The 26728-nt window shown below is 37.3% G+C and overlaps 2 protein-coding genes across 2 annotated transcripts; one reads left to right on the top strand and one right to left on the bottom strand.

Moving 5' to 3' along the window:
• Positions 1-339: 339 nt before the first annotated feature.
• On the bottom strand, positions 340-4308 carry LOC136203642 (large ribosomal subunit protein eL28y). Its single transcript, XM_065994841.1, has 4 exons — positions 4152-4308; positions 3876-4044; positions 3247-3410; positions 340-694 (listed from the first exon to the last, which is right to left on the bottom strand). The coding sequence occupies exons 2-4, from the start codon at positions 4021-4023 to the stop codon at positions 569-571; spliced, it is 438 nt and encodes a 145-aa protein (XP_065850913.1). The 5' UTR covers positions 4024-4044; positions 4152-4308; the 3' UTR covers positions 340-568.
• A 16417-nt stretch (positions 4309-20725) lies between these two features.
• LOC136201929 (small ribosomal subunit protein uS8my) lies at positions 20726-24209 on the top strand. The gene is made up of 3 exons (XM_065992309.1): positions 20726-20971; positions 23637-23797; positions 23917-24209. Exons 1-3 carry the CDS (start codon positions 20842-20844, stop codon positions 24013-24015), a joined length of 390 nt encoding a protein of 129 aa, XP_065848381.1. The 5' UTR covers positions 20726-20841; the 3' UTR covers positions 24016-24209.
• Positions 24210-26728: the final 2519 nt, after the last annotated feature.

Genomic DNA, 26728 nt, shown 5'->3' on the forward strand with positions numbered 1-26728 from the left:
GATCTTAAAATTGAAAATTTTAAAAAATTAATAATATTCTAAACAATTTTAACGGTCAACTTTAGAGTATCAAACTAAAAAATCTTCATTTGCAGCCGAACAAAAAACCTTAATCCCTTTAGAAATGAAAAAAAAACACAAACTTACAATTAACAAAAAAGTGTAATCACAATGGTCTTTTTTTTTTTTAATTTACCCAAAAATAAACTTAACTGCCAAGTTACTGTTTCAACAAATAGTTCATAAGTCCAAAAATATTTGAAATTATTAAATTCAACAACTTTCATAGAATGAGATTGTCTTTCGATCAAAATAACAAAATAGCGTAGAAAGGGAAAATGCGCATAAAAATATTTTATATCATCCCATTACTAACATATTTTATGATATACTCCATTCTTACATATTTTTTTATAATGTTGGTACAGATTTAACATGTTCCTAACAACTACAACTTCCAAAAGAAAAAAAAAAAAGACCCAAGGTGGATGAAATCAAAATCAAGGGCGTCTACTGTAAAACGAGAAAGATTAACCTCACTAGGATTCAAACACCATTCTCAAGTATCTCACTTCCTCACCTGCCTGTTTCTCTTCTTGGCACCAGACTTGGAAACTTTAAGGCTCTTGTGCACGGCGCTAAGCTTAGCAAGGGCCGCATTCTTCAAATCAGGCCTGTAGTAGTTATCTCCAACCTGAAAACAAGAGCCGAGTAGCCCATTAAGTGATGTTTCGATTCAAAGAATACCATGGAATATTGTTAAAATTAACAAAAGCTACCAACCCTCCAAACTCCACAATTACAAGCTTATTTATATGAATAACAAACAAAAAAGAACCCAATAAGCAACAGCAGTCAAAAAGATCAGTCAGTAGAGGTTCAAACTCAACTTGCAAAAATAAAAGAAAAATACATCAAAAGAGCATTCAAGAGTTCCATAGGGAAGCTCACAAGCCAAGCATAACAAGTATATCTAACTGAAGAACCACTAAGGCTTTGACTGGATGAAGAGTTTAGAGGGGTTAATAAAGCAAGGGTCAGGAAGGGATACCATAACTCTTGTTTGGAAGGGAGGAAATTGAGAAATAACAGTGTACAAGGGTTGAATGACGGGTTAAAAGTTTTCGATTCACTTCCAATTTTTAAGCCACCAAATTGGAGAGTTAGAGGGTTATAAAATTCATGTTACTAAATTATACTTATCTCATTCATTTAATACAAGTATTAACCCTCTCCCCCTCTTTTGTAACTCTAATCTCAGGTCCTATTCTATCGTTTTCATCCATTTACATGCTTTCTGATATGCAACCAAAACAATTGAAATTATTGCGAGATATTTATCCAAAACTAGATCAAGTAATTAATCGTGTTATTTATCGGATAGCATGCCAATTTAGACTCGGAATTTACAAACTAAACTTCCTTCAAATCAAACATGATGTAGGTATGGCCACTAACAACCCCATGCTTTCCTTCCAAACAAGGTATGGTCAGTCCCTTCTTTTCCATGATTCTACTGTCATTAATTTAAATGTATAGATAAAGATTTGAAATTCATTTTTAGCTAAAAAATTACAGAACTTGAAACAAACTATTTGTGTACACCTTGACAATTACACGAGGAGAACAAGTAAAACTGTCCCCATTTCTTATTCTAAGGGGAAACTATTTCAAAAAAAAAAAAAAAAACGCTACCGACGATATTGAATCAAATAATCAACTAAACTTGTGCGAGATTTGAGTTAAAAAGGGAGAGATAATATTGGTATTAAATAAATGAGCCAATGTTTTTTTTTTTTTGGTAAGAATAAATGAGCCAATGTTAATTTAGTAATATGAAGTTTACACCCAAGGGAATCGGAGGGTTTTTAACCCTTCATCAACCCTTGTATGCTATTACCCTCTCAATTCACTGCCTACTTATCATAGTTGTTAAAGGCGCACCGCAAGGCACACGCCCGAGGAACAGAAAATATATTATACACACAAGCACACACACAAAAACATAACACTAAATGTAAAAAACACCAAGTTAAGTTCATACTTCATCGAGACATTAGCATAAAACAGTAATATATATAAAAAAAAAATTAGTGAAAACAGTATATGTTACTATTCTTATTTACATCTCTTGACATAAGTTCAAATAAAACCTCTTTGGTTTCACTAATTTTCAGATAAAAGATTGTGGTTTACTTTTTGTCAAAACGAGGATTGAGGTTTTTAACTTAAGCAACTTTAATTCTTCAACTTTTTTATTTTGAGATTGTTTAGATGATGTTTGGTAAAGAGAGAAAAAGTTAGTATATAGAGAGAGAAAGTTCCAAAAAAGATGATTTTCGAAAATCGAAAATGTAGTTCCATAGGAAATATGAAATTGAACAACTTTAATTCTTGAAAATTTTCATTTTCAGGTCGTTCAAGATGGTTTTAAAAGCATTAATCCAAGTTTGAAACCTCAATCCTTGTTTTGACAAAAAGTAAACCACAGTCCTTTATCTGGAAATTAGTGAAACCACAAGGGTTTTATTTGAACTTTACCCTAAATTAAATTAGTAGTTGAGATTAATCAACCATTTATTTTACACAAAACAATAATAAAAAAGACCCTAGTGAAAACAGTATATGTGACTCAGGCACACCTTGACTCAGGCTCCGAAGCCCAGTCGAGGCACACAAGGCGAGAGCCTTTTAAACTGCGCCTCACCTTGTGTACCAAGGCTCACTACCTTGAGCTTTGAGTAAGAATCACCTTTAACAACTATGCTCCTTATTATTTACTCTTCTAACCTTTCCCTTATTAACCCCTCTAAACCATTGTACAATCAAAGCCTAAAAGATCTTCTTACATGTTAGCTTTTTCATCATTGCTTAAATAAGAAGTTGCATCATGTTTCACTTGAAATTTGAATCAGAAAAAGAAATCAACAGCCTGAGGACTGAACAGAAGCAAAAAAGATTTAGAGCAATAAAAAACTATTCCTTGAGTACTAATTCGTTCTATTCAATCTTTAACTAGTAACTCTTGCTATTGGGTTTCAAGCTCATCCTTTGAAGTCCTTTCATGCAGGAAGAAACCAAGCATTTTTTTTTTGTTGCAAAAAATCCTGAAAAACTAGGGAAATCAATAATAATTAACTAACTCCATTTGGTCTTTTACAACTAAGCTTTCTAAATCAAAACTAAATTCAAGTAAGCTTATTTTAAATTCTGGAATTCCAATCAATGGTAAAAATGTTAGGGTACCTGATTAGCAACAGCCTTAGCCATGCTTCGGAACTCCTTCCTCATGACTGACTTGTGTAGCAAACTGGCAGGTTTGTTCTGCTTCTTAGTCTTCGAGGTCGCCAACACTACGGAGAGATCCTTGCCTCCTGGCTGAATACTAACAGTCTTCTTATTCGCCAATCCTGATACCAAAATACAAAACCAATTCATATTTCAAACCATTACAAGCCCAGAACTTAACGCAATTGAATTCAGGAAAGCTTTAAACCCCTGAGCTACCAAAAATATTTATGAGCTATTATCTTACCCTCTGAACTATTACCGTTACCTTCTGAAATATTATTTTGTGACATTGACGTATAGCAATCAAAGACACCTTAAATATTCACATTTGACAATTGCTAATTGCAACACAACTGTTATAATATTTCGCCAATCTGCATAGTCGGCTCAATTTTCATATAATATTTCCCACCCGCAAAACAATTGTTTCTCGGTTTCTACAAGTTGGAGAACATAAATTCTTATCCACTGATGCACGATTTAATGGGACTCCTAGCATACACGCTAAATTGGACTAAATATGCAAACATTTCTTATAAGTCAGAGCCAAATAATACTTTAAGCCTCAAAAAAATTGTATTTACCAGAGTACTTGAAAGAGTTGAGGTTGTACAGGTTGTTGCTCTCCTTGCTAAACTGAACGCCGGCGTTGCCTCTGCCAAACTCTTTCACGAGAAATGAGTTATTCCTCTTCACGATCTCCCAAATCAACTGCCCTGGAACTGTCGCCATTTTCAGCCACCTATTTCACAACTGTGACACAGAAAAAACACAATTAAAGGTAGTATCATAATATACAAATGAAAGAGAAAGAAGATCTGAATGGAGAATAGATACAGATCTGAAAATTGAGAACTTACTCCTGATGAGGAGAGAAAGATGTTGAAGAGAGGAGGGTTTAAGACGCGCGTTTCTTTGAATTGAGTTCAGGCGTCGATTTTGTAGTCCTTCAAAAACCCTAATCGTCGATGAAACAAAACGAAGCGTTTATTGGCTTTCTTGTTTTTAGTAAATACATCCAACTTGACCGCTATATACCACGGGTTAAGAAGAAAACAAAAAATTTATATTTAAACGCTTAATTACTTCAAATTTTGTTGATTAAACTCTTAAATTTTTAAATGTTCAAACACATTAAGGTTTTAATATTTTAAATTTCAATTAATTTTTTAACACATTAAGTCGTGATATTTTAAATAAATACATTAAATTATTACAAAAAAGATAAAAAAATTTGTTTTTAACCTATTAAAAAAATTAAACGATCCAGTTATGTTTGTGATTCTGATGCAGGACATCTCCTTGGAGGATCGGGTCCGGACGAGGGAAGTCGGAGGAAGAACCAAGCACGAGCAATAAGCGAGTAAAGAGGCTAAAACAGTGTCACACAGCAGGTCAACAGCTCGGCAGCTCAGGCACGCTCCGCGTGAAGGAAGGTTTGATCCGGAGAAAAGTCCAACAGCCAATCCACGCTCCGTTTGAATTTGGGCACGCTCCGCTTGAGGGAAAGCACGCTTCGCGTGAATGAAGGATTGATCCAGAGAAAAGTCCAGAGACCAATCCACGCGGAGCTTGGAATTAGGCACGCTCCGCGTGGATTCATTTTAATGAACTTGTTCCTTACTCCAGCTTTCTCCCTAATTATTGTTGGTCCCGTGTAACTTAATATGATAAGTTCCAAGGGGGGGTTAGGAACTAATATAACTTTTTCGCTTAATAATGCTGACTTAATTAGAGGTTTGATAATTTAACTCAGCTATAGGTCAGCAAGGCTGAGTGAAGTGTGAGACAGCTTTAATCGGACACTGACTAGAGCTGTTTCAATTGTGAGTTGGAAAATAACGCTTTAGGTCAGCTTCCAACTCAGCACTCAGATTACTCAACGTCGGCTTATATAAATTATATACTGAGTAATTTAAACAAGCAATACATACATATATATCAAAAGAAAGGGTTAGAGATTACTCAGCAGTCTTATCCTGGTTCGGCCTCACCGCCTACGTCCAGTCCCCAGAATCCCTCCGGGCTTTTTCAATCCACTACTGAGCTCTTTAAAGGTAGAGCACAAACCGTTTACAAAGCAATTGAGTATGCAAGTGTACCGTCCTCTATTCTTCTACTCAATCCTATTGAGCGCTATAACCGAACACTCAGATTTTCTCTACCGCTGAGTACTAAAACCGAGTACTCAGCTTCACTCTTCTAACCTTTACAATTGATACAAAATTGTTCTCTCAAAACGAAGAACACTTTATATGAATATAAATTCACTCTAGACTTTTACACAATGATTGGAAATTGAGTGTAAGAACTTGCTTTCTTTTTAGACAGCTTCTATTTTGGATTTTCACTCTTGTGAGGATTTTCTTTTCTGTCTGTATTTGCTTGTATATGCCATAAGGATCCAAGTGATGAACTTGTCCTTTTATAGTGAATTCTGAAGCTTCAAATCATTTGAATTCCGACATATCCGTTGGGAGTAACGGTCTTCAATCGTCATTCATTGGTCAGCATCCAGAATTGTAGGCCAATCATGTCGTCTGATTTTAGCAGGCGTCAGGCTTGCCAGTTTCATCTTCTAGCACCAGTTTTGTCTTCTTGCTAGATGCCAGTTGATCCATGCGTCTCGAAAAGGTCTCTAGGCGGATTTCCGAGACTTCTGAATTGGTGCAGACCTGTTGGTGGGTGTCGAATCCACCAAAGATAATTATAACTTCACTTAGCGAAAAACAGATTGTAAAAGAGCAAGTAAAGGTCGTACCCAAAGGATTAATACTGATCTAATCACAAATATAACCAAGCAATTAACAAAAAGTAAATAGGGGGGTTGAAATTGTTGATTAATGAATAAATAAATTTGCAAAATTGAAATGAAATTAAATTGGTGATTCTTATATGATGGAATTTCGATCAAGGGAAATTCGCAGGCTGAACAATTATTTCCTTATTGATCATTGAAAGTGAGATGATATCATAAATGACATAATCTGGATTGGTTATAGTCGTTCCTTATTCATTCCCGACCTAATCCTTCATTAATTGTAAAGCAAATCCTAGAGCACCTAAAGATAAGCCCCTATTCGGCCAGACAGTTCTAGCTTAGCGCTTAGAATTTAATCTGTCGAAAGCATTAGGGATTAGAAGGACCCAATCTAAGTTAACCGAATTCTTAGCGATTCCGATTTAAACCAAATCACATGTTTATGCGCTTGAACATAGTTAGGATTTCAGATGATTACAAATCCTATAGCCTAACGTTGTTTCAATGAATGAAAAAGCTGAAGCCCGACCGAACTGTAACCTAAACTTTCATTGAAGGTCTGATTTCATAGATCGATAAATATGTAAACATATCACATAAAATTAGATTACTGAAATTAAGAACAACAATCTCACAATTGGAAATAATGCTAGCCTTTGATTAATCCCTTAATCGATAAAGTGTTTAGCTACACATAGTCATGAATTCGACTATGATAACCATTAAAGATAAAAATAAATAAAGCTAACTAAGAACCCAAAAAGAGAAAAAAACCTAAAAGAAGAAGTTTTTGTTCATCTTCTATTTATAGAGAAAACCCACTCCTAAAAGTTAGGTAACCAAATAATATCTATCTAAATCAGCAACCTCTTTTACAAATTTCAAATCCCTGATTTCATGCCTTCTTTTTCGAGTAGGAAAAGGTCCTGGTCAATTTGAACATCAGCACATTCGGAGGTCCTTAGTCCTGGGCAAGACTAACTCCATTCTCGTTTAAGCTCCTTTAATTCAGTACCAAATTCCTTTTTGGTCCAAAGTTTCTTCAATTAAGCCCAATTCTGCTCCTTTTAATCATTTAAGTCATGTGGAGGCAAATCAAACCAAAACAAGCAATACTACCCAAAATAACACCAAATTAATTAAACAACCTAACACTAAAATGGACATTTGAACGTTGAATTGGAGACTTATCACCTGTGTCGGGCTTTGTCTTTTAGTCAACGGATCATTGGCGCTGTCCTGACGAATACTCAGCTTGATTGTTTGGCTTTGCCTTCAAGATTTCTTTTAACGGGGCTGAGTTACGTTCTACTCAACTTCTTCGGTCGGCTTCGCCTTCAAGCGTTATTCTGAAGAAGACTTTTCTTTTAACAAGGCTGAGTTGCATTTTACTCAGCTTCTGCTATGTGTCTTTGCTCATGCTGACTTTGTTCTGTCTTTCTTTTTATTGAACACTTAGTTCCTGTTCTCGTTAGTAAACTTACTCAACATTGAACAAACTCATTAGTACAATTAAATCAAAGCACTTAAATTTAATTATCTTAATCATGGGATTAACTTAAATAATTTTATTAAATCAAAATCATGTGGAAAGGTGTTTCAACAAACTCCCCCATTTTGATGTTGGCAAAAGTATTTAATTATGGAACTCAGCGTTGAGGTTCCCCATGATAGTTGACCTTTCTCACGCTTCTGAAATTACTCCCCCGTAAGGGTTGCATCTATTGACTTAATTCAACTCTAAACCTTCTAAGATCTAATCGAGTGAAACTAAGGCATGCCTTTACTCACTTAGTTCAATTCTAGACCTTCCAAGATCTAATTCAGATGAGCCTAAGGTCAGTTTTCAAAAGTAGGTCAATGCTTGGAATATTCAGTCATTACTCAGTTTCAAATATAGGTATCAGAGTTGGAAGTGTGCTGAGTATATTAACTTGTTTAATTTTTGAGTTCACAAGCTTTGTTTGATTGTTGTTCAATGGATAATTATATCAGACAGTTCATCATATGAACACAGCAAGTAAGCATCACATAAAAAAATATAATCAGTTTGGATAAAAAATGCTTATATATATATAAGTACTCAGCAGCAAGAACATGCAAAAAAAAAAACATAATTTACAAGTTATGACTATTGCTAGTTCTATCGCTTAATATTGGCTTGAACTTGATTTGACTTGGGTTTGGTTTGGCCTGGCTTGGTTGTTCGTTGTTGCTGAGTATGGGTGCTCGGGACAGCAGAAGTTGAACCAGGCTTCTGCTGAGTTCCGGCAGCTGGCTGTTTATCCTTAGCTTTTCCCCCCGGTTTCTGCTGAGTTCCAGCAGCTTGCTTAGCTTGTTCTTTCTCCCCCGTTTTGCCAGCATCATTCGATTAAAGCGGAGGAGCAAGAAACTGCCCTTGTTGAACAGCACAAGTCAGGATGGAGGAGTAGTGCTGCATGTGACCTGTACTCTCCCTAAGACCTTTAAACACTTGCATGCCATCAGCCATATTTGAAGCAGAGATCTTGATATTAGCGCTGAGCATACTAAGTAGATACTCAAGTGACTTCCCAATCCAACTGATTGAGTCCGTCATCCGTGTATAGGATTGATGATACATCCTGAGGAATGCAGTGTCATATGACTGACGTTGAACATTTATATGTCGAACATGCGCAAGTGTTGATTGAGTGCATTGCAGAATCTCGTTGGTCTTGACTTGGTCAGTATCCATTTCCTCTTTGCTCAGGTTGAGTAGGCGAATGGCTTCACAAATCTGTTATATGGAGCACTGAGAAGAGGAGGAGATAAGATCACGAGATCCGGTCAGCTCAGAGGTCAGCTGGAAGAAAAGTTGATTGACCTCAGTAGAGGTTGCAGATGTTGAGTTCTCAGTTGATAAGGCATTAAGTTGGCCTTGGATGGAGTTCATGTGATTCACCATCATTAGCTGGAGTTCAGCCAGCTTCATTATGGATTCTTGCTTGGGCTGCTGAGAGATTAAGGAAGTCATAACACTCATCAGTTCCTTGAGACCCTTAAGTTCGGTCAGAAGTTGAGTGACAAAGGAGAATTGGATTGGCTCAGCAGGAATAGACCCAGCAGCATCGGCGTGAGACTGATGAATATCTTGAAGTAGAGCTTAAGCTGAGTCAATGATTTTCCTTCCATACTCAGAAGCATTCAGATAAGTGTAGGATTCACTAGTGTTATGCTCAGGGGCCGTAATGTTGTCAACACCGGATGGATGAGGTGTTTGGTGCTGCTTGGAAGTGGAGGTTCCAGCTTGGTCAGCAGCTGCACTTTTATCTAGTCCGGCAGCAGGAGCTGACTGGTTTTCTGTCTGCTTGATAGGAGTAGGAAGAGTTTGATCAGCAGGGTTATTGACCTGCTCAGTGCTAGTCTGAGGTTGAGTAGAGTTTTGAGGATGAGGCAACTTAGAGCTGGCTTGAGCAAGAGGAGTTTCCTTTGCTGACTCGTTGGGTTGAGTAGCATGGACTTCGAGCACTTGCTCAGTGTAAGGATGAGCAGAAGTGTCGACAGAGATTGGACCCTTAGTAGCTTTTGGGTCGGCTTGTTCCTTAGCCTGAGAAACAGAGGCTTGTTTTTCCTTCACTTGGTCGGGAGTAGGTTCAATGATGTCTGTGAAGAACTGCTATTGAAGTCCAGTGAGATCAGTGATTGGGTCCCTCAGCGGAGATTCATCCAATAAGTCTATGACTTTGGGTTTCAGAGCTTTGCATTTGAACCGCTTTTCCGTGTTGTCCTTTTGAGTGTTGGTTGGAGGTGAAGGATCAGCAGTAATAGAGTCAAGGGATTCAGAGGAAGAGTTGAGTCCAAGGTCAGCATCAAGGCCTTCCACAACTTTGTCCTTCACTGGTGACTCAGTTTGGTTCTCAGCAGGTTGCTCAGCAGCACCTGTGTTACTTGGCTCAGCAGAACCCATCTTGTCAGTTTGAGGCTGACCTTCAGCACCGTCCTGGTCTTCCTCCTGATCATAAGGAGTTTTCTCCAAATCAATTTCTTGACTTCGCGTGAAGTGTGATTCCTTTGTGATCACAAAGTCAGGTGGGTTAGCATCTATCGGCTTCAACCCAGAGGTTTTCTTCCTCTTTAGAGGCTGATCAGGTGTTTCCTCACTTTCTTCCTCAGGCTCAGCTCTCTTCTTATTGCCTTCAGCTGACTTAGGTTCCCCTTGAGCTGGCTCAGCATAAGCAGCTTTCTTCGCACTAGACACAATCCTGATCTTCTTGGGAGCTTTATTGATGTCTTTGGTTTAAGGACTTGAGGATTGGTCAGCTTTCCTCTTTTTCTCCTTTCTGGTCCGCACAGCCAGTGCTTCTTCTACCAGAACTTTCTTCCCCTTCTTGGTTTGCTCAGCATCTGCCCCTTCAACCATATTATCCCCTTCAACCATATCTTCCTCAGCGTGTGCTTCTTCAACCATAGCCCCCTTTCCTTTCTTAGGTTTGATGGGTTGGCTGTGAGCTAAGTCGAACAGTACTGCAGAGGTGATCTCTGTGCCCTCGATCTTAATTTCTTCTACTAAGCTGACCTGGTGATCCTGAAGTATTCTGGTGATGAGAGAACCCATTCTGAGGATCCCGGTGCTGCGTTGAAAAGCCCCAATGAGAAACACGGGCATATTGAGCGGTTTGTAGTTCAGCATGTGCCAGATGAAGCACTGCTCAAAGTTGGAAGCTGAGGAGGAGGAGTTGACCTTGGGGAACAAGAAGTTGGTCAGGATATAATGAGCTTGTTTTTGAGGCTGACCCATGCAGGTGCTAGAAATTTCTCCTTTGTGGTTCTTGGATTTACAGAACTCAACAACGTAATTAACGCGCAGGTAGTCGTTTGTGCACCTGAGTTCATATCCTTTTTCCTTCAGCTTTAGCAGTTTAGCTAGATAAGACGGGGTGATGATGATATCCTTGTTCTTGACCTTGGTGATCATGTAGTCATCATTATCATCGGCCACTCTTAGATTCGTGTAGAATTCCCTCACCAACTGCGGGTAAGTGGTTCCAGGGAGAGAGAAGAGTTCGGTCCAGCCATTCTTTGAAATCCACTCGCAAAAGGGTTTCTCAGCTTCTACGAATCCTTTGGAGAACCAGCGGGAACAGAAAACTTTAAGATTTTTGACGTTTTTGAAGACCGGGGAGAACGTCCGTTCCTTAGGTTTCTCGGTCGTTTTCTCCTTCTTCTTTTTCGATGGAGTTGCTTGGTCAGCTTGAGGGTTTTTACGATGCATGCTGACCTTGGGAACAGATTGGTCACGCTGACCGTGGTTTTGTTCTTGAGACTCTGTGGAGGTCTCCGGATATTACTGCTCAGTAGGAGATGGAGGATTGATGTCGGAGTGATTGTCGTCGTATTCTTTGCCGGAGTTGTTCTGGGAATCGCTAGATATGGTGTTCTTGAGAATTTGAGATGTGCAGAAGATTTGGGAATTGAGAGAGAGAGACAATTCGAATGCCAAAGATTTCAAGTGTAAAGAGAAATTAGTGGGAAATCGCCCACTATTTATAGTTGTTTCGAGTTGATATGATAAGTCGGAATGGCGGTTTGTCCTCGATTTGATCAATCGACAGTTATCTCTGGCATTAATGACACATTCGGCGCATGGTTTTCTAATCATAACGCTTACGTCATCCTAGGTGGCTACTTAAATGCGCGTGCTAGCATTAATTGTGCAAGTGGCTTTACTCAGTATCTAGGATACTAAACGTTTGGAGTTCCGAGCATGTTGTTTCGTATAGAAGGGATGTTTAGCATGCTTAGTAACTCATCACATAGTAATCACTCAATATGTATGTCTACTCAGCATAAGGTGATTTTATGTCATTCATGTTAGCTCATCGTATGATAGTTACTTATTAAGCAATAATCACTCGGCATGTTATAATCACTCAATATTCATTTAGCGCAAAAAACTTATTGAAGAGGATTAGACATACCGATAGCTTCCCTTAGTATGTTCAACTGCTCACGAGCCAAGGGCTTCGTGAAGATATCTGCAAGTTGTTCATCTGTTGGAACATAGGTCAGCTTGATCTCACCCTTGAGTACATGGTCTCTGATGAAGTGATGCCTAATGCTGACATGCTTCATCCTGTTGTGTTGGATTGGATTTTTGGATAAGTCAATGGCACTTTTATTGTCGCATTTGACTTCGATTGTCTTCGTTTGTACTCCATAATCCTCCAACTGTTGCTTAATCCATATGACTTGAGCCACATAGCTTCCAACAGTAATGTACTCAGCTTCAGTGGTTGACAGGGCAACTGACGACTGCTTCTTGCTGAACCAAGACACTAGACAGCTTCCAAGGAAGTGACATCCTCCTGAAGTGCTTTTACGCTCCAGCTTGTCTCGTCCATAGTCAGCGTCAGTGTATCCAATGAGTGTGAAGTCATTTGTGTTTGGATACCATAAACCTGCATTTACTGAGCTCTGCAAATATCTAAAAATTCTTTTCACAGCTATATAGTAAGATTCCTTAGGGTCAGCTTGATATCTAGCGCAGTAACATACTGAGTACTGAATATCTGGCCTACTAGCAGTTAGATAAAGTAGAGAGCCAATCATACCTCGATATAACTTGCTGTCCACTGACTTACCTTTCTCATCAGCACAGAGCACAGTGTCAGTACCCATTGGGGTAGATATGGGCTTACATCCTTCTATATCGAATTTTTTCAATATCTCCTTAGCATACTTGGTCTGACTAAAGAAGATGCCATTTTTACCTTGTTTGATTTGAAGTCCAAGGAAGAAGTTGAGTTCTCCCATCATTGACATTTCAAACTCAGTTTGCATCTGTTTGCTAAACTCCTTGCACATAGCTTCATTAGTAGCACCAAAGACAATATCATCTACATATATTTGTGCCAACAGGATATCTTTACCCTTTTTCTTAATGAATATGGTTATGTCAGCTTTTCCCCTGACATAGTTCCTAGTCAGCAGGAAACTGGTCAACCTTTCATACCAAGCACGTGGTGCTTGCTTCAGGCCGTACAAACCCTTTTTGAGTTTATAAAATGGGTTGGGAATTTCGGATCCTCAAACCCCGGAGGCTGACTAACATAAACCTCTTCATTTATAACTCCATTAAGAAAAGCACTTTTAACATCCATTTGGAACAGCTTAAAGTTCATAAAGCTAGCATATGCACACAATATTTTTATTGCCTCTAATCTAGCTACGGGTGCAAAGGTCTCACCATAGTCAATACCTTCATGCTGACTGTAACCTTGAGCTACAAGTCTGGCTTTGTTCCTGACTACGTTACCTTGTTTATCTAGCTTATTGCGAAATACCACTTTGTTCCTATGGTCTTTTGATTCTTTGGTTTAGGCACTAGATCCCATACTTCGTTTCTCTTGAATTGGTCAAGTTCCTCTTGCATAACGTTGATCCAGAATTCGTCGTGCTCAGCATTAGAGAATTTTTTCGGTTCATGAACTGAGACGAACGCAACATTACTGAGATATCTCCTGAGTTGGTTTCTGGTCATCAGGGTGTTCTCAGCAGCATCAAGAACTGACTTCTATGAGTGTCCTTTTGGGATCTTGATCTCTTTTGGTAGTGTTGAGTTTTCAGGCGTTGGTGTTTCAACAGTCTTTGCAGGATTATATTGGTCAGCAAAGATAATTTCAGGTTCATTTTTACCTTTGGTCAGTCCTTGAGGTGATGACTCAGTGGCTCCAATTTGGTCAGCGGAAGCTGAGCATGGGTCATCTTCGGTAGGCTGACTTGTCTTTCCTGCAGGGTCAGTTTCATCGAACTCAATATGTATAAACTCTTCTACGACCTGAGTTCTTTTGTTAAACACCCTATATGCTTTGCTGTTTGTTGAGTACCCTAAGAAGATAGCTTCATCAGCTTTAGAATCAAATTTAGCAAGGTTGTCTTTAGTATTTAAAATAAAACATTTACAACTAAAGGCACGAAAATATCTAATGTTGGGTTTTCGTCCTTTCCAAAGTTCATAGGGGGTTTTCTTAAGTATAGGTCTAACTAAAGCCCTATTGAGTATATAGCAAGCTGTGTTGACAGCCTCACCCCAGAAATACTTTGGAAGCCTATTCTCACTCAGTATTGTCCTGGCTATCTCAACTAAGGTTCTGTTCTTCCTCTCAACTACCCCATTTTGTTGAGGCGTTCTAGGAGCAGAAAAATTATGGTCAATGCCGCTGACCTCACAGAATTCATCAAACTGTTGGTTTTTGAATTCTCTGCCATTATCACTTCGGATGTGAGCTAATTTTAGGTCTTTATCATTTTCAAGTTTTCTAATCAGTGTTGAGAACATCTCAAAAGATTCATCCTTGCTGCTCAGCAAGATGACCCAAGTATACCGAGAGAAATCATCTACAATGACCAAGGAAAATCTCTTACCACCCAAGCTCAGCGGTTGGACTGGTCCGAAAAGATCCAAGTGTAGTAATTCTAATGGACGCTTGGTTGAGACTACATTTTTACTATGAAAAGACTTTTTGGTTTGTTTTCTTTGCTGACAAGCATTGCATAATTGATCCTTCTCAAATCTAAGTTTGGGCAAACCCTCAACTAATTGCTTTCTTGCTAATTTGGCAAGGAGGTCCATGCTTACATGACCAAGTCTCATGCCATAGCCAGGAATTATCTTCATTTGACACTAAGCATATATTTTTCGAAAACTTCTTTTCTAAACTCAGCATGAAAACATTGTCAACACGAGGGGCAGTTAAAATTAAATCATTTGTTTTACCCTCAAGTATCCGACACTCAGTGGCATCAAATACAACCTTTCTACCGCTGTCATATAGCTGAGCAATGCTCAATAGGTTATATTTGAGACCCCTGACTAGGGAGACTGACTCAATAGTAGGATTTCCTCCAATAGTACATGATTCCACTATCTTACCATTTTTGTTGTCTCCGAAACTTACATTTCCTCATCGTTTATGCATAAGTGTGATGAACTGAGTTTCATCACCAGTCATATGCCTCGAGCATATGCTGTCAATGTACCACAGCTTTGACTTCTCCACGCACCTCAGGCTTACCTGCAATTGAACTAGTTATCTTTAGGTACCCAATTCTTTTTGGGTCCTCGTTTGTTAGAATGAACAGGTGAAGCATCATATCTTATTTTGTGACGACATACATTTATGGTGTGGCCATCTTTCCCACAAAAGTCACAATAAACAACCCTTTGAGGGTGTTTCCATTTTTGGTCAGCACGATGGTGCTGAGCATACCAACACACACTTACAGTGTGTCCTCTTTTTTCACAACAGTCACACTGACTGTTCTGCTGAGTGTACCGTCTCTGCTGACTAGTACTTGAATAATCAGTATTTGGATAGAACCTTTTCTTAGTCGATGAGCTCAGTTGGTTCTGTATTAAAGTGATGTCCTTTCTCAGTTTCTTAGAATCTGATTGGACTTCCGAGACAAACTGATCATTGATTTTTAGGTTTTCATCTTGCCTGGTATTTTCCTGGAGTAGATGTGTGAGGTCACTGAGTTTGACCTCTTCAATCTCATCACACCGCCTGCTGAGTGCTCCTATTTTCTTGTTACACTTTTTGATCAGTGTATAAAGATCACTCAGGGCATTAATCATTTCATTCCTAAGCAATGGTATAGACGTTACCTCATTAGAGTGTTCCTCATGATCGGATTCATCGGAGAGGTCAACTTGCTCAGATCGGCAGTTGTCAGCTGCTTCATCAGCCATTAAACAGATGTTTGCTGACTCAGTGGCATCAGCTTCTGATGAGGTTGACTCATCACTGTCACTCCATGTGGCCACCATTGCCTTTCTACTACCCTTCTTTTCTTTTTTCAGAGTAGGACAACTTGACTTGATGTGCCCAGTTTGATGGCATTCGAAACAAGTAATAGGCTTGGAGCTGTCCTTCTTATGTCTGCTATCGCTAGACTCAGCTCTGTATTTATCACTTCTTTTGAATGGCCTTTTGATGTTCTTGTCGCTTTTCCTAAAGAACTTCTTCATCTTCCTGGTAAACATGGCCATCTCCTCATCATCTGATGAGTCAGCTTCGGTTGAGTCGGCTTTCATGACAACAGATTTTTGCTTCTTGTCCTCAGTTTTCTCTTTAGCCTCAAAGTTTTTCATGGAGATCTCATGGGTCAGCAGAGATCTGATGAGCTCATCATATTTGTACGTGGTCAGGTCCTGAGCTTCTTCCACAACCGTCTTCTTAGCTTGCCAGCTCTTGGGGAGACTTCTCAAGATTTTCTTCACCTGTTCTTCTTCTGTGAAGTTCTTGCCGAGTCTCTTCAGCTTATTTATAATGTTGGTGAATCTTGCGTTCATTTCTGAGATGTCTTCATTATCATTCATCTCGAACAACTCGTATAGTCTCATTTGTTGATTCACCTTGGACTCCTTGACCTTGCTGGTTCCTTTATAGGTCACCTCCAGCTTCTTCCAGATTTCCTGTGCTGACTCACAACCTGAAATTTTGTTGTACTCTGCAACATCTAATGCACAGTGAAGCATATTGATAGCCGAAGCATTATTTTGTAATTTTTTAAGGTCATCCTCTAACCACTTAGACTCACTCTTGATAGATTTTACTCCGTCAATAATTTCATAGGGAACAAACGGGCCTTGGACTATAGCCAACCATGCACTCATGTTTGTTGCCTGAATGAAGTTTTTCATTCTGTTCTTCCAAAATGTATAATTTGACCCGAAGAACAAAGGAGGCCGACTAATAGATAATCCCTCAGGGACTGTGTTGTTTGATTTCCGGGAAGAAAACGAGTGCTGTTCTCAGCCATTTATAGGGATCAGCTCAAGATAGTTTTATCTTGAATAGTGAGCTACTGAGCTTTGATACCACTTGTTGGTCCCGTGTAACTTAATATGATTAGTTCCAAGGGGGGGGGGGGGGTTAGGAACTAATATAACTTTTTCGCTTAATAATGCTGACTTAATTAGAGGTTTGATAATTTAACTCAGCTTTAGGTCAGCAAGGCTAAGTGAAGTGTGAGACAGCTTTAATCGGACACTGACTAGAGCTGTTTCAATTATGAGTTGGGAAATAACGCTTTAGGTCAGCTTCCAACTCAGCACTCAGATTACTCAGCGTCGGCTTATATAAATTATATACTGAGTAATTTAAACAAGCAACACATACATATATATCAAAAGAAAGGGTTAAAGATTACTCAGCAGTCTTATCCTGGTTCGGCCTCACAGCCTACGTCCAGTCCCCAGAATCCCTCCGGGCTTTTTCAATCCACTACTGAGCTCTTTAAAGGTAGAGCACAAACCGTTTACAAAGCAATTGAGTATGCAAGAGTACCGTCCCCTATTCTTCTACTCAATCCTACTGAGCGCTATAACCGAACACTCAAATTTTATCTACCGCTGAATACTAAAACCGAGTACTCAGCTTCACTCTTCTAACCTTTACAATTGATACAAAATTGTTCTCTCAAACGAAGAACACTTTAGATGAATACAAAATCACTCTAGACTTTTACACAATAATTGGAAACTGGGTGTAAGAACTTGCTTTCTTTTCAGACAGCTTCTATTTTGGATTTTCACTCTTGTGAGGATTTGCTTTTCTGTATGTATTTGCTTGTATATGCCGTAAGGATCCAAGTGATGAACTTGTCCTTTTATAGTGAATTCTGAAGCTTCAAATCATTTGAATTCGGACATATCCATTGGGAGTAACGGTCTTCAATCGTCATTCATTGGTCAGCATCCAGAATTGCAGGCCAATCATGTCGTCTGATTTTAGCAGGCGTTAGGCTTGCCAGTTTCGTCTTCTTGCACCAGGTTCCTCTTCTAGCGCTAGTTTTGTCTTCTTGCTAGATGCCAGTTGATCCATGCGTCTCGAAAAGGTCTCTAGGCGGATTTCTGAGACTTCTGAATTGGTGCAGACCTGCGTCGGGCTTTGTCTTTTAGTCAACGGATCATTGGCGCTGTCCTGATGAATACTCAGCTCGATTGTTTGGCTTTGCCTTCAAGATTTCTTTTAACGGGGCTGAGTTACGTTCTACTCAGCTTCTTCGGTCGACTTCGCCTTCAAGCGTTATTCTGAAGAAGACTTTTCTTTTAACAAGGCTGAGTTACATTTTACTCAGCTTCTGCTGTGTGTCTTTGCTCATGCTGACTTCGTTCTTTCTTTCTTTTCATTGAACACTTAGTTCATGTTCTCGTTAGTAAACTTACTCAACATTGAACAAACTCATTAGTACAATTAAATTAAAGCACTTAAATTTAATTATCTTAATCATGGGATTAACTTAAATAATTTTGTCAAATCAAAATCATGTGGAAAGGTGTTTCAACAATTACAGCTCTGTCACTCCTATATTTACACTTATGCCCCTCCTTATTATTACCACATTTTACCCCTAACCTTACTTTTTAATTAATTATGTAAGTTAGCCTTTTATGTAATTTTGTTTTAGGGTTTGAGATGATATAAATACATCTATTTCTTGTAATTGTTCCTTAACTTTTTTATCAATCAATATTATCATCTTCTTCAAGAAGCTTATTAAGGTTTTAACCTTCAACAATGAGGATTTCGTTATTCCTATAGATTTAGTTCATAAAACCAGGATTAACTCCTTCTAGTTTAGCTAGAGAAGAAATATCTTTGTTAGTTTACGATTAAAACTAACACGTCCCGAAACCGATCTGTATCAGATTCAATGATTGTTTAGAACGTGAAAAATTGTCTGCATGTCACTATTTTAACACATTACCTTGTACATAAATCATCATGTCAACAACATTATCGTATTCAAAAACCTTAAAACAGATGATCTCAAACCACTTTAGTGAGGTGTACACAGAAGAGATCCCTCTTCGAGACTGTCTACATACTATCTCTAGTACCCAACTATCTCTAGCCGACACAGACTAAGATTGTCTAATGCTTTCGTTTGTGAGGAGGTTCAAGCAGCACTTTTTGACATGGGTCCTTCCAAAGCCACCGAACCTGATGGTTTTAATGCAGGCTTCAACCAAAGCCTTTGGACCAAATTGGGTGATAAGTCAGTGATTTAATCCTCACCGCTCTAAATACGGGTAATTTTGATCAAAATATTAATATGACATTGATCAGAATTTGGGAAACTTTTGCTAGTTATCGGAAACTTCTTTCTTTTATCGACTCTTACCCAGTCCATTTCGTTAGTCAATAATTAAACGAGTTGGCTCATGCTTTTGCTCAATCTTCCTATTTATCATCTTGTCAATAGTGTTTTACCGAGTTTTATTTTGCATGCCTTGTTGAACTTTTGCCCTATTAAGGCTCATCAATAGATTTTGCTTTAAAAAACTCAAAAGATCACTTAATTGAATTGTTTAATCACTTAATTACTTTAAGTGCGTTTCATAACTACAATTCTTTAACCTCCTAAAATATTAAATTAAATTAAAAATTATTTATTTTGATAAGTCAAACTATTTAATTTAAAATTTCAAGCTAAACATTATCAATAACTCCCTTTCCGTCCCATTATATAAGTTATTATAGAAATTTTCATACAAAATTAAAAAATATAATTAATACAGAGTTAAATTAATAAATTGACATTAGTCAACTTAAAAAAATTATCTCATATATAATGGTTGAGGAATAAGCACTGGAATGTTAAAAAAACACATGGATATATTGAAAAACAAACAAAAAAAAAATTCAGGGATTGGATAAAAAAACCAAACTAGAAATTTTTGAAAAACTAAAACGATTTATAGTTTAAAAAAAAATCACTTTCTAAAATAACTTATATAATAAGACGATATTGAATATTTCTTTTTAACATTCATCGAATCGTTACATCATTTAAACATTTTCAATACAAACATTTAAAATTTAAGACTTATTTTTTTAGCTTTAATTTTTAATAACAAAATTGATGGACTTTCCACTTTTAAGCTTAGAAACAAAATCGATGGACTTTCCACTTTTAAAATATCCATAACATTTACAGATAGGTGTAATTTTATCATTAACGTCTAAAATAGTGTAATTTTACCTTTAACATTAGCAATCAAGAGCAGATTTTAACGTTGGCAAGTTGGACAATTTTAGATATTATTATTATAAAACACATATTATTTTGTTTCTTAATCTGCACCAATTGTACGTAAGTTGATTTAAAAAAACTTTCATATTTTTATGATTTAATAATAGAATTGAAGATTAATATTTTTAAATTCGGTGAAATATTTGAATTTTTTTTGTCCAATTCGTACAAAATACAATATACATACATATATATATTTTAAATTTTACGTTTAATGTTACTAATGAGTAATAAAACGCCGTGCGAATTGAGATTTCGAGAAGCAGAGATTCTGCTTCTCGGCCACACGGCGTGTGACGCACATGTAAAGTGTAGATGATAAGATTCTTGATTTAAAAGATAATTTGATGAATAATTTATGTATTGCTCTTGACTGCCAAGATTAAAAGTAAAATTGCGTCATTTTAAATATTAAAGGTAAAATTGTTTTTAGATATAAGCATTACGGGTCTACTTGCACCTTATCCTTTGAAACAATAAAGAAAGTAAAAAAAATAAAATTTAAAGACTTTAGCTGTAATTTACCCTGAAATACTAATTTCTTATAGCTAAAGTTGAGTGACAGGTTGTTATTTTACTCCAGCGCAGCGCAACGTGAAAAAGTAAAATCTCAAGTATTGCTTGTGTCCTGGTTCCTGTGTTTGGGCCTTGGGGACTTGGGGGTTTAACCTTAGGTTTTTGCTGGTTATCGAAAGGAAGAGGAAAACAGAAATAGTGGGGGAGAAATGGGGAGGAGGATATTGAATGAGGCGTTGAGGAAAATTGTGAACGCCGAGAAGAGAGGTAAAGCTACGGTCGAGTTGAAGCCAATCTCTACCGTCATGTCTTCTTTCCTCAACATTATGAAAGATCGAGGTATCTAATAAATTGCTTTAGGTTTTCTTTTCATTTTCATGTATTGGTACTGGAACTGGTTATGATTTACTGATTTTCTCTATACAATCTTCATAGATTTTCTTCAATCGATTTCGGTTTGTTTTTAGCTGATTTTTGTGTATTTTTTCTTTCATGTGGATTGTTCACTGTAATTTCCCATTTGGCAACGCATATTTGATTCCATCTACTAACTATGTTCCACATATTCAACATCGTGATCTAATTATCAATTAATTCCTTGTTTAGTATTAGCGGCTTTCAGCATATTGATCCTAGAAGATTTTTTTTGGAGCCTCTTGATATTATTCGGTAAAACAAAATTGATAATTTGAGCAATTTGATTAGACCTGTTTGAGTTGAGATATTGGTCTTGCTTTTAATTACTGAAAGCAAATTATTGTTACATATTTTAAGAGCTAGCTAAATTAAATAATCACGGTCATAGTAATCAAAGGTGCACCTCAGCTGAAGACTCTGTTCAAGAGACTTGTGCCTTTGTGAGTCTAGCTCCTTGTTGGAGCCGCTCCTAGGCACTATTTTATAAGCCAACCAATTCTTTTAGGAAGTTAAGAAGTGGTTGTTTCAATCTCAACCCTTCCCTATCTATATCATTTACGTTTGAAGGAAGTGCTTATCATACTATAGTAGGAAAAAACTTCATGAATACCTCTGCTTCAAGTGCTACGCCTAGGCCAAAGTAGAAGGCTGAAGCACCATCTTCTAGTGTTCAAGAAAGAACTCCTACAGTTCTTAGAGATGAAGAGGAAGAAGAATCTAGCTTTGTAGATGAGTATCTTGAAGATGAAGGGGATGAGATTGAGGACCTTCAAGATGAATTTGATATTGGAGATGCTGATAGTGGTGGTAATGACTTTGATGAGTAGTGAATACGGAGACTTTAATCTTGATAAGAAGTAGTTATTAGACTATTAGTTTATTAACTTAGGACTTGGTTGAACTTTAGTCTTTAGATTTGGAATCTATTATGAAAAGTTAATCGTTAATTTGGAACTTATTTCATGTTAGAATTTTTTCATTAAGATTATGGATAATTGGATGTGTTTTCGTATTTGACTATTTGTTGCATCTTAGAAAGATTAATTGCTGTTATTTGTGATTTTATATAATATTTTTCTTTAGAGCACCTTGTGTTGCTCAGGTGCACGCTTGCACCTTGCGCCTAGGCTCCAGAATCCCCTGGTGGCTTAGTGTGCCTTTAATAACTATGATGATGATCATAGCTGAACTTGAAGCCATTATACTATCATTTTATACCTAGTAAAAAGATGATCCGTGGACCGTAGGTCAACAAAATGATATTGTGGATATTTTAAGTTTATTTGAAATTGTGAATGTAGAGATTATACGCAATTAAATTAATAAAAACGAACTTTGGATTTATAGTTTTTAGCTCTGCAATAGAATAGTAGGTCAGTTCTGTGATGAATTTTTTAGCCTTCTTTTGGCCTATTGTATACTTGTGAGCTATGATACATTTGCTTTCAAGTTTCAATATTATATGCAATATTTGGACACCTTTGTTTTATATGTGATTAGGCTCCAACAGACTTTGATGATTGGTGGACCTTAGGCTTAATGGCATTGCATAAATATGATTTCGATGTATAGAGCCCTGATATGTCTTTCACAAATATACCTTAGGCTTAATGGCCTTGCATAAATATGATTTGACGTAAAGAGCCCTGATATGTCTATCACAAATATAAGATGCAGTTAATCCAATTAATCTGAGATTTATAAGCTAAAATTCATACACAATTTGGTGATAAGTAGCAATCTTCTCCAGTTCATTCGTCTATTTTAATTTATTATTTTCTGTAATCAGCATAATCTTCATTTTCTTTTTGCGCCTGACAGAGTAGCTTTTTGTTGTCTCTTGCTTCAGTTCAGTGTTTGTGTTTCAATAGGTGCAGGTTATTTTTTTGTTTTAATGCCTATTGGTTTGACCAAGGACTGGGTTTTTGGTTAAATTAGCAACTGCAAAGAAAAATTTGAAGAAGTTTCAACAGTTAATGTAATCATGTCAGTCAATCTTTTGATGTTGAGATTAAAAATTACTTTTCCCTTCATAGTAGCGTAAATACTGCAATAGTCACCCAATAACACTAGCAGATGCTGACTGATAAGCCAAATTTAAAGTATATGATTTTATTTGTTTATGCTGAGCTGACATGCTTTTTGTTTCTTCTAGTAGTTTGTTATTGTGATTCTCGTGTTCTCTTGTTCTGTACTATTTGTTATACATTGAAGTTGTTTTCAAGGTATACCCATGTTTTAACTGTTTTGCAAAAGCATCAAGTGCTAGGCCTAGGCTCATTGCAATACATATATTACATTAGTTATATCTTATGTTTAATTATTGATACTAACAAATTATCATCTAAATGTTATGTGAACATTTTAATTATTTGTTTCCCTAGTGGTGCGTGTGTGATTGTGTACCTCTGGTGTTATGCTGTGCCTTGCACTTTTGACAAACAATGTTTATTCAATAATGAAACATACCATTACCAGCTGCTATTGTCTTAATTTTTCTTTGCAATAAGAGTTTTTGAGCTATTAAGTAATTTACCCTATGTCCGACTTTTTCAGTGCTTTTAAGTTTTATAATATATTTTTCCAGGATATATCAAGAATTTTCAGGTTTTTGATCCACACAGAGTGGGCAGGATAACGGTTGAACTGCAAGGCAGGGTAAAAGATTGTCGGGCTCTGACTTACCGGCAAGACATCAAAGCAAAGGAAATAGAAGAATACAGATTGCGGACACTTCCTACGCGTCAGGTTAGTCTTTAATCTTTGTTACATCAATTATGCAATAATAATCTTGTTTGTTTGATACTATATAATTAATGATTTCATCACTTCATTTATATGCCTTTTTTTTATTTATCGATGTGCAGTATGGTTATGTTGTGATAACTACTCCAGATGGTGTACTTGATCATGAACGGGCAATGGAACGGAATGTTGGTGGTCAGGTTCTTGGTTACTTTCATTAAACGTCTATCCTTCTCTTGTGCACTACCGGAGAGTTGCCGGACAAAAATCTTTAAGTATTACAGTTGTTTTAACTTTTAAGGATTAATTTTGTATCAAACCATGATGAATGGCAGAAGTAGCTTTTGGTGTCAATTAGTCCTCCTTCAGCAATTGGACTTCGATTAAATAACCAATTACTTGAGATCTTACCTTTCTTCTTGTTTCTTTCTTTTTTTTTTTTTTTTTCTTTTTTTCTTTTTGAAGATAAAGCAAAATTTATTAAGAGATAATCAACGAATTATAGAGAAAAGGAGGGGGAAGACTCCAAACTCCCACGTTCATACTGCCCGTTTCAGAACATGAGCAGAGACGTTCGCTGGACGTTTCACAAAACTACCTTTCTTCTTGTTTCTTTCTTTTTTTTTTTTTTTTTTTTTTCTTTTTGAAGATAAAGCAAAATTTTATTAAGAGATAATCAACGAATTATAGAGAAAAGGAGGGGGAAGACTCCAAACTCCCACGTTCATATTGCCCGTTTCAGAACATGAGCAGAGACGTTCGCTGGACGTTTCTCAAAACTGACAGAGCAGTTATCAAGATCCCGTAAAAATTCTCAACGATGTAACCAAAATACGAACGAGCAGATGGAACTTATTCCAAAGCCTGTGTAACCAATAGACTATCGGTTAACGTTGCTCCATCCTTGCTGTTGCACCCAGTGTAATGCCTCCTGACAAGCCATAGCTTCAGCTAGTAATGTGTTCGGGGGGGACAGTCCATGAGCCCATTCCGTGTCGCCCTGAACAACCCTTTTGCGTCCCAAGCTAGCATCTCGTACCCAACCCTTTGGTCCTAAAAAATGGCAGCATCAACATTCACTTTGAGTTGTCTCGACGTTGAACGCTGCCAGTAGGAGGACCCAACGGACCTGGTGTGCTGCGGTGAGGTTTTAACTCGTGCCTGGCACCATTGAGCCAAGAAAGTTGTGGCACTGTTGAACACCACTCTTGTTAGAGAAGGACGCTGCTCCCATACCATTTCATTTCACGCATTCCATATGGCCCATCACAGAATCGCTGCCTGATCATGCGCCCTAGAGTCCGCCAAATTAGTAATTGGGAGCCAAAAGCTCAAGAAGTCCTGGCATATAGCACTCACATCACTGATTTAATGAAAAATGCCATACCTCACGCTGCTTTTACACAACCAACAAGGTATGGAAATGGGTTTTTAGACGTCATCTCGCACCTCATGCAGCAGTTAGTCACCGACACAAATCGAGACTGTAATACCACCATCGTGGGAAGACAATCAGAAGCAGCCTGCCAAAGTAAGTTGTGAACCTTTGGAGGTACTGCGAGCCGCCAGATCGATCCCCAGTCAAATGTTGAGCCCCTCGCACTCGCAGCCGTACAAAGACCGTTTGCTTTCACATTACTTGTTTTAATGAATAGACCCTATCCCCCGCACTCTCCCAGTATCATCGGTCATACTTCTGACTGAGCGAAATTGGAGTTTTAAGAATCAGCAGCTGATCTCTATCACTAAATAAATCCCGTAGCACATCATCATCCCACTGGTTAGAATCAACACTCCTCAAACTCTCCACTTTTGTATCCTCCATACCCGGCAGACATTGACTTCCAGTGCACGAGTTCTCAGCCTGAAGCCACGACGAATTCCAGATAGGTGTTTCCGTCCCATTTTTGATCGCCCATCCCATTCCCGAGCCAAGCAAGCTCCTCGAGTTCATTATACTATGCCAAATAAAACTGGGGTTCTGCTTAACTTGCACATTCAAAAATTCAGAGTTCGGACAATACCTGGCTTTGTAAACCCGTGCCACTAATGATTCAGGGTTTGTCATTAATCGCATCCCTGTTTTGCAAGTAGAATTTGACAAAATTTAGTTAACTTTTTTAAATCAGTAACTGAATTTGACAAAACTAAAAATAAAAGTACAATATTCTGATATATTTATAAAAAAATATGGGATGACAAAATGAACATTAAATGTAAAATAAAATTCAAGATTTTTAATGTAAGGTCTTAGTTTAACATAATTTCTTCTAAAAAAAAAGGATAAATATCACTTTACGGGTTACAAATTATGTGGATTGATTGGTTACAAATTATGTGGATTGATTGGTTGAATGTAATGTGAAATTGATTTTTTACATTAAAATCATAATTAGTTATAAAATTACAATTAAATCATAATATCAAAATTAATTCTCAATATGTCAATATTTTTTTATATATCACAAATAAAATATCCTTTTATATCCTAATTTCAAAGTTCTAAACACTAGGAAACCTTGTTTCTGAAAAAAAAATATAGTTAGAAAACAGTAAAGAAAACGGAAAAGAAACAGAAACGGACACAAAACGCGAAAACACTAGTGACAAAGAGTTTTTGTGCAACATAACAATGCTTTAATACCACAAAAATTGGTGAGTTTTTCTTGCTGCGTCTTGCGATCCACATTAGCCTTGTGGTATTAAAGTAGAAATGCAACATTATGTTATGAGATAATATTATGTTTTTATTGTCAACTCTTTGTATTATTTAACGTTCTGTTTTCAACATTATTTTTTATTTGCTATCCATATTATTTATATATAAACAACCGTATGTTCTGTTTTTAGGGTCAACTCTTCATTTTATCTTTTCTAAGTTCTTCCGCCTCCTTCTCTTCATCTCTTTGTATTTTTCCATCTTCACTTAATCTC

Source organism: Euphorbia lathyris, chromosome 8 (assembly GCF_963576675.1).
Source record: "Euphorbia lathyris chromosome 8, ddEupLath1.1, whole genome shotgun sequence".
Lineage (NCBI taxonomy): Eukaryota > Viridiplantae > Streptophyta > Magnoliopsida > Malpighiales > Euphorbiaceae > Euphorbia > Euphorbia lathyris.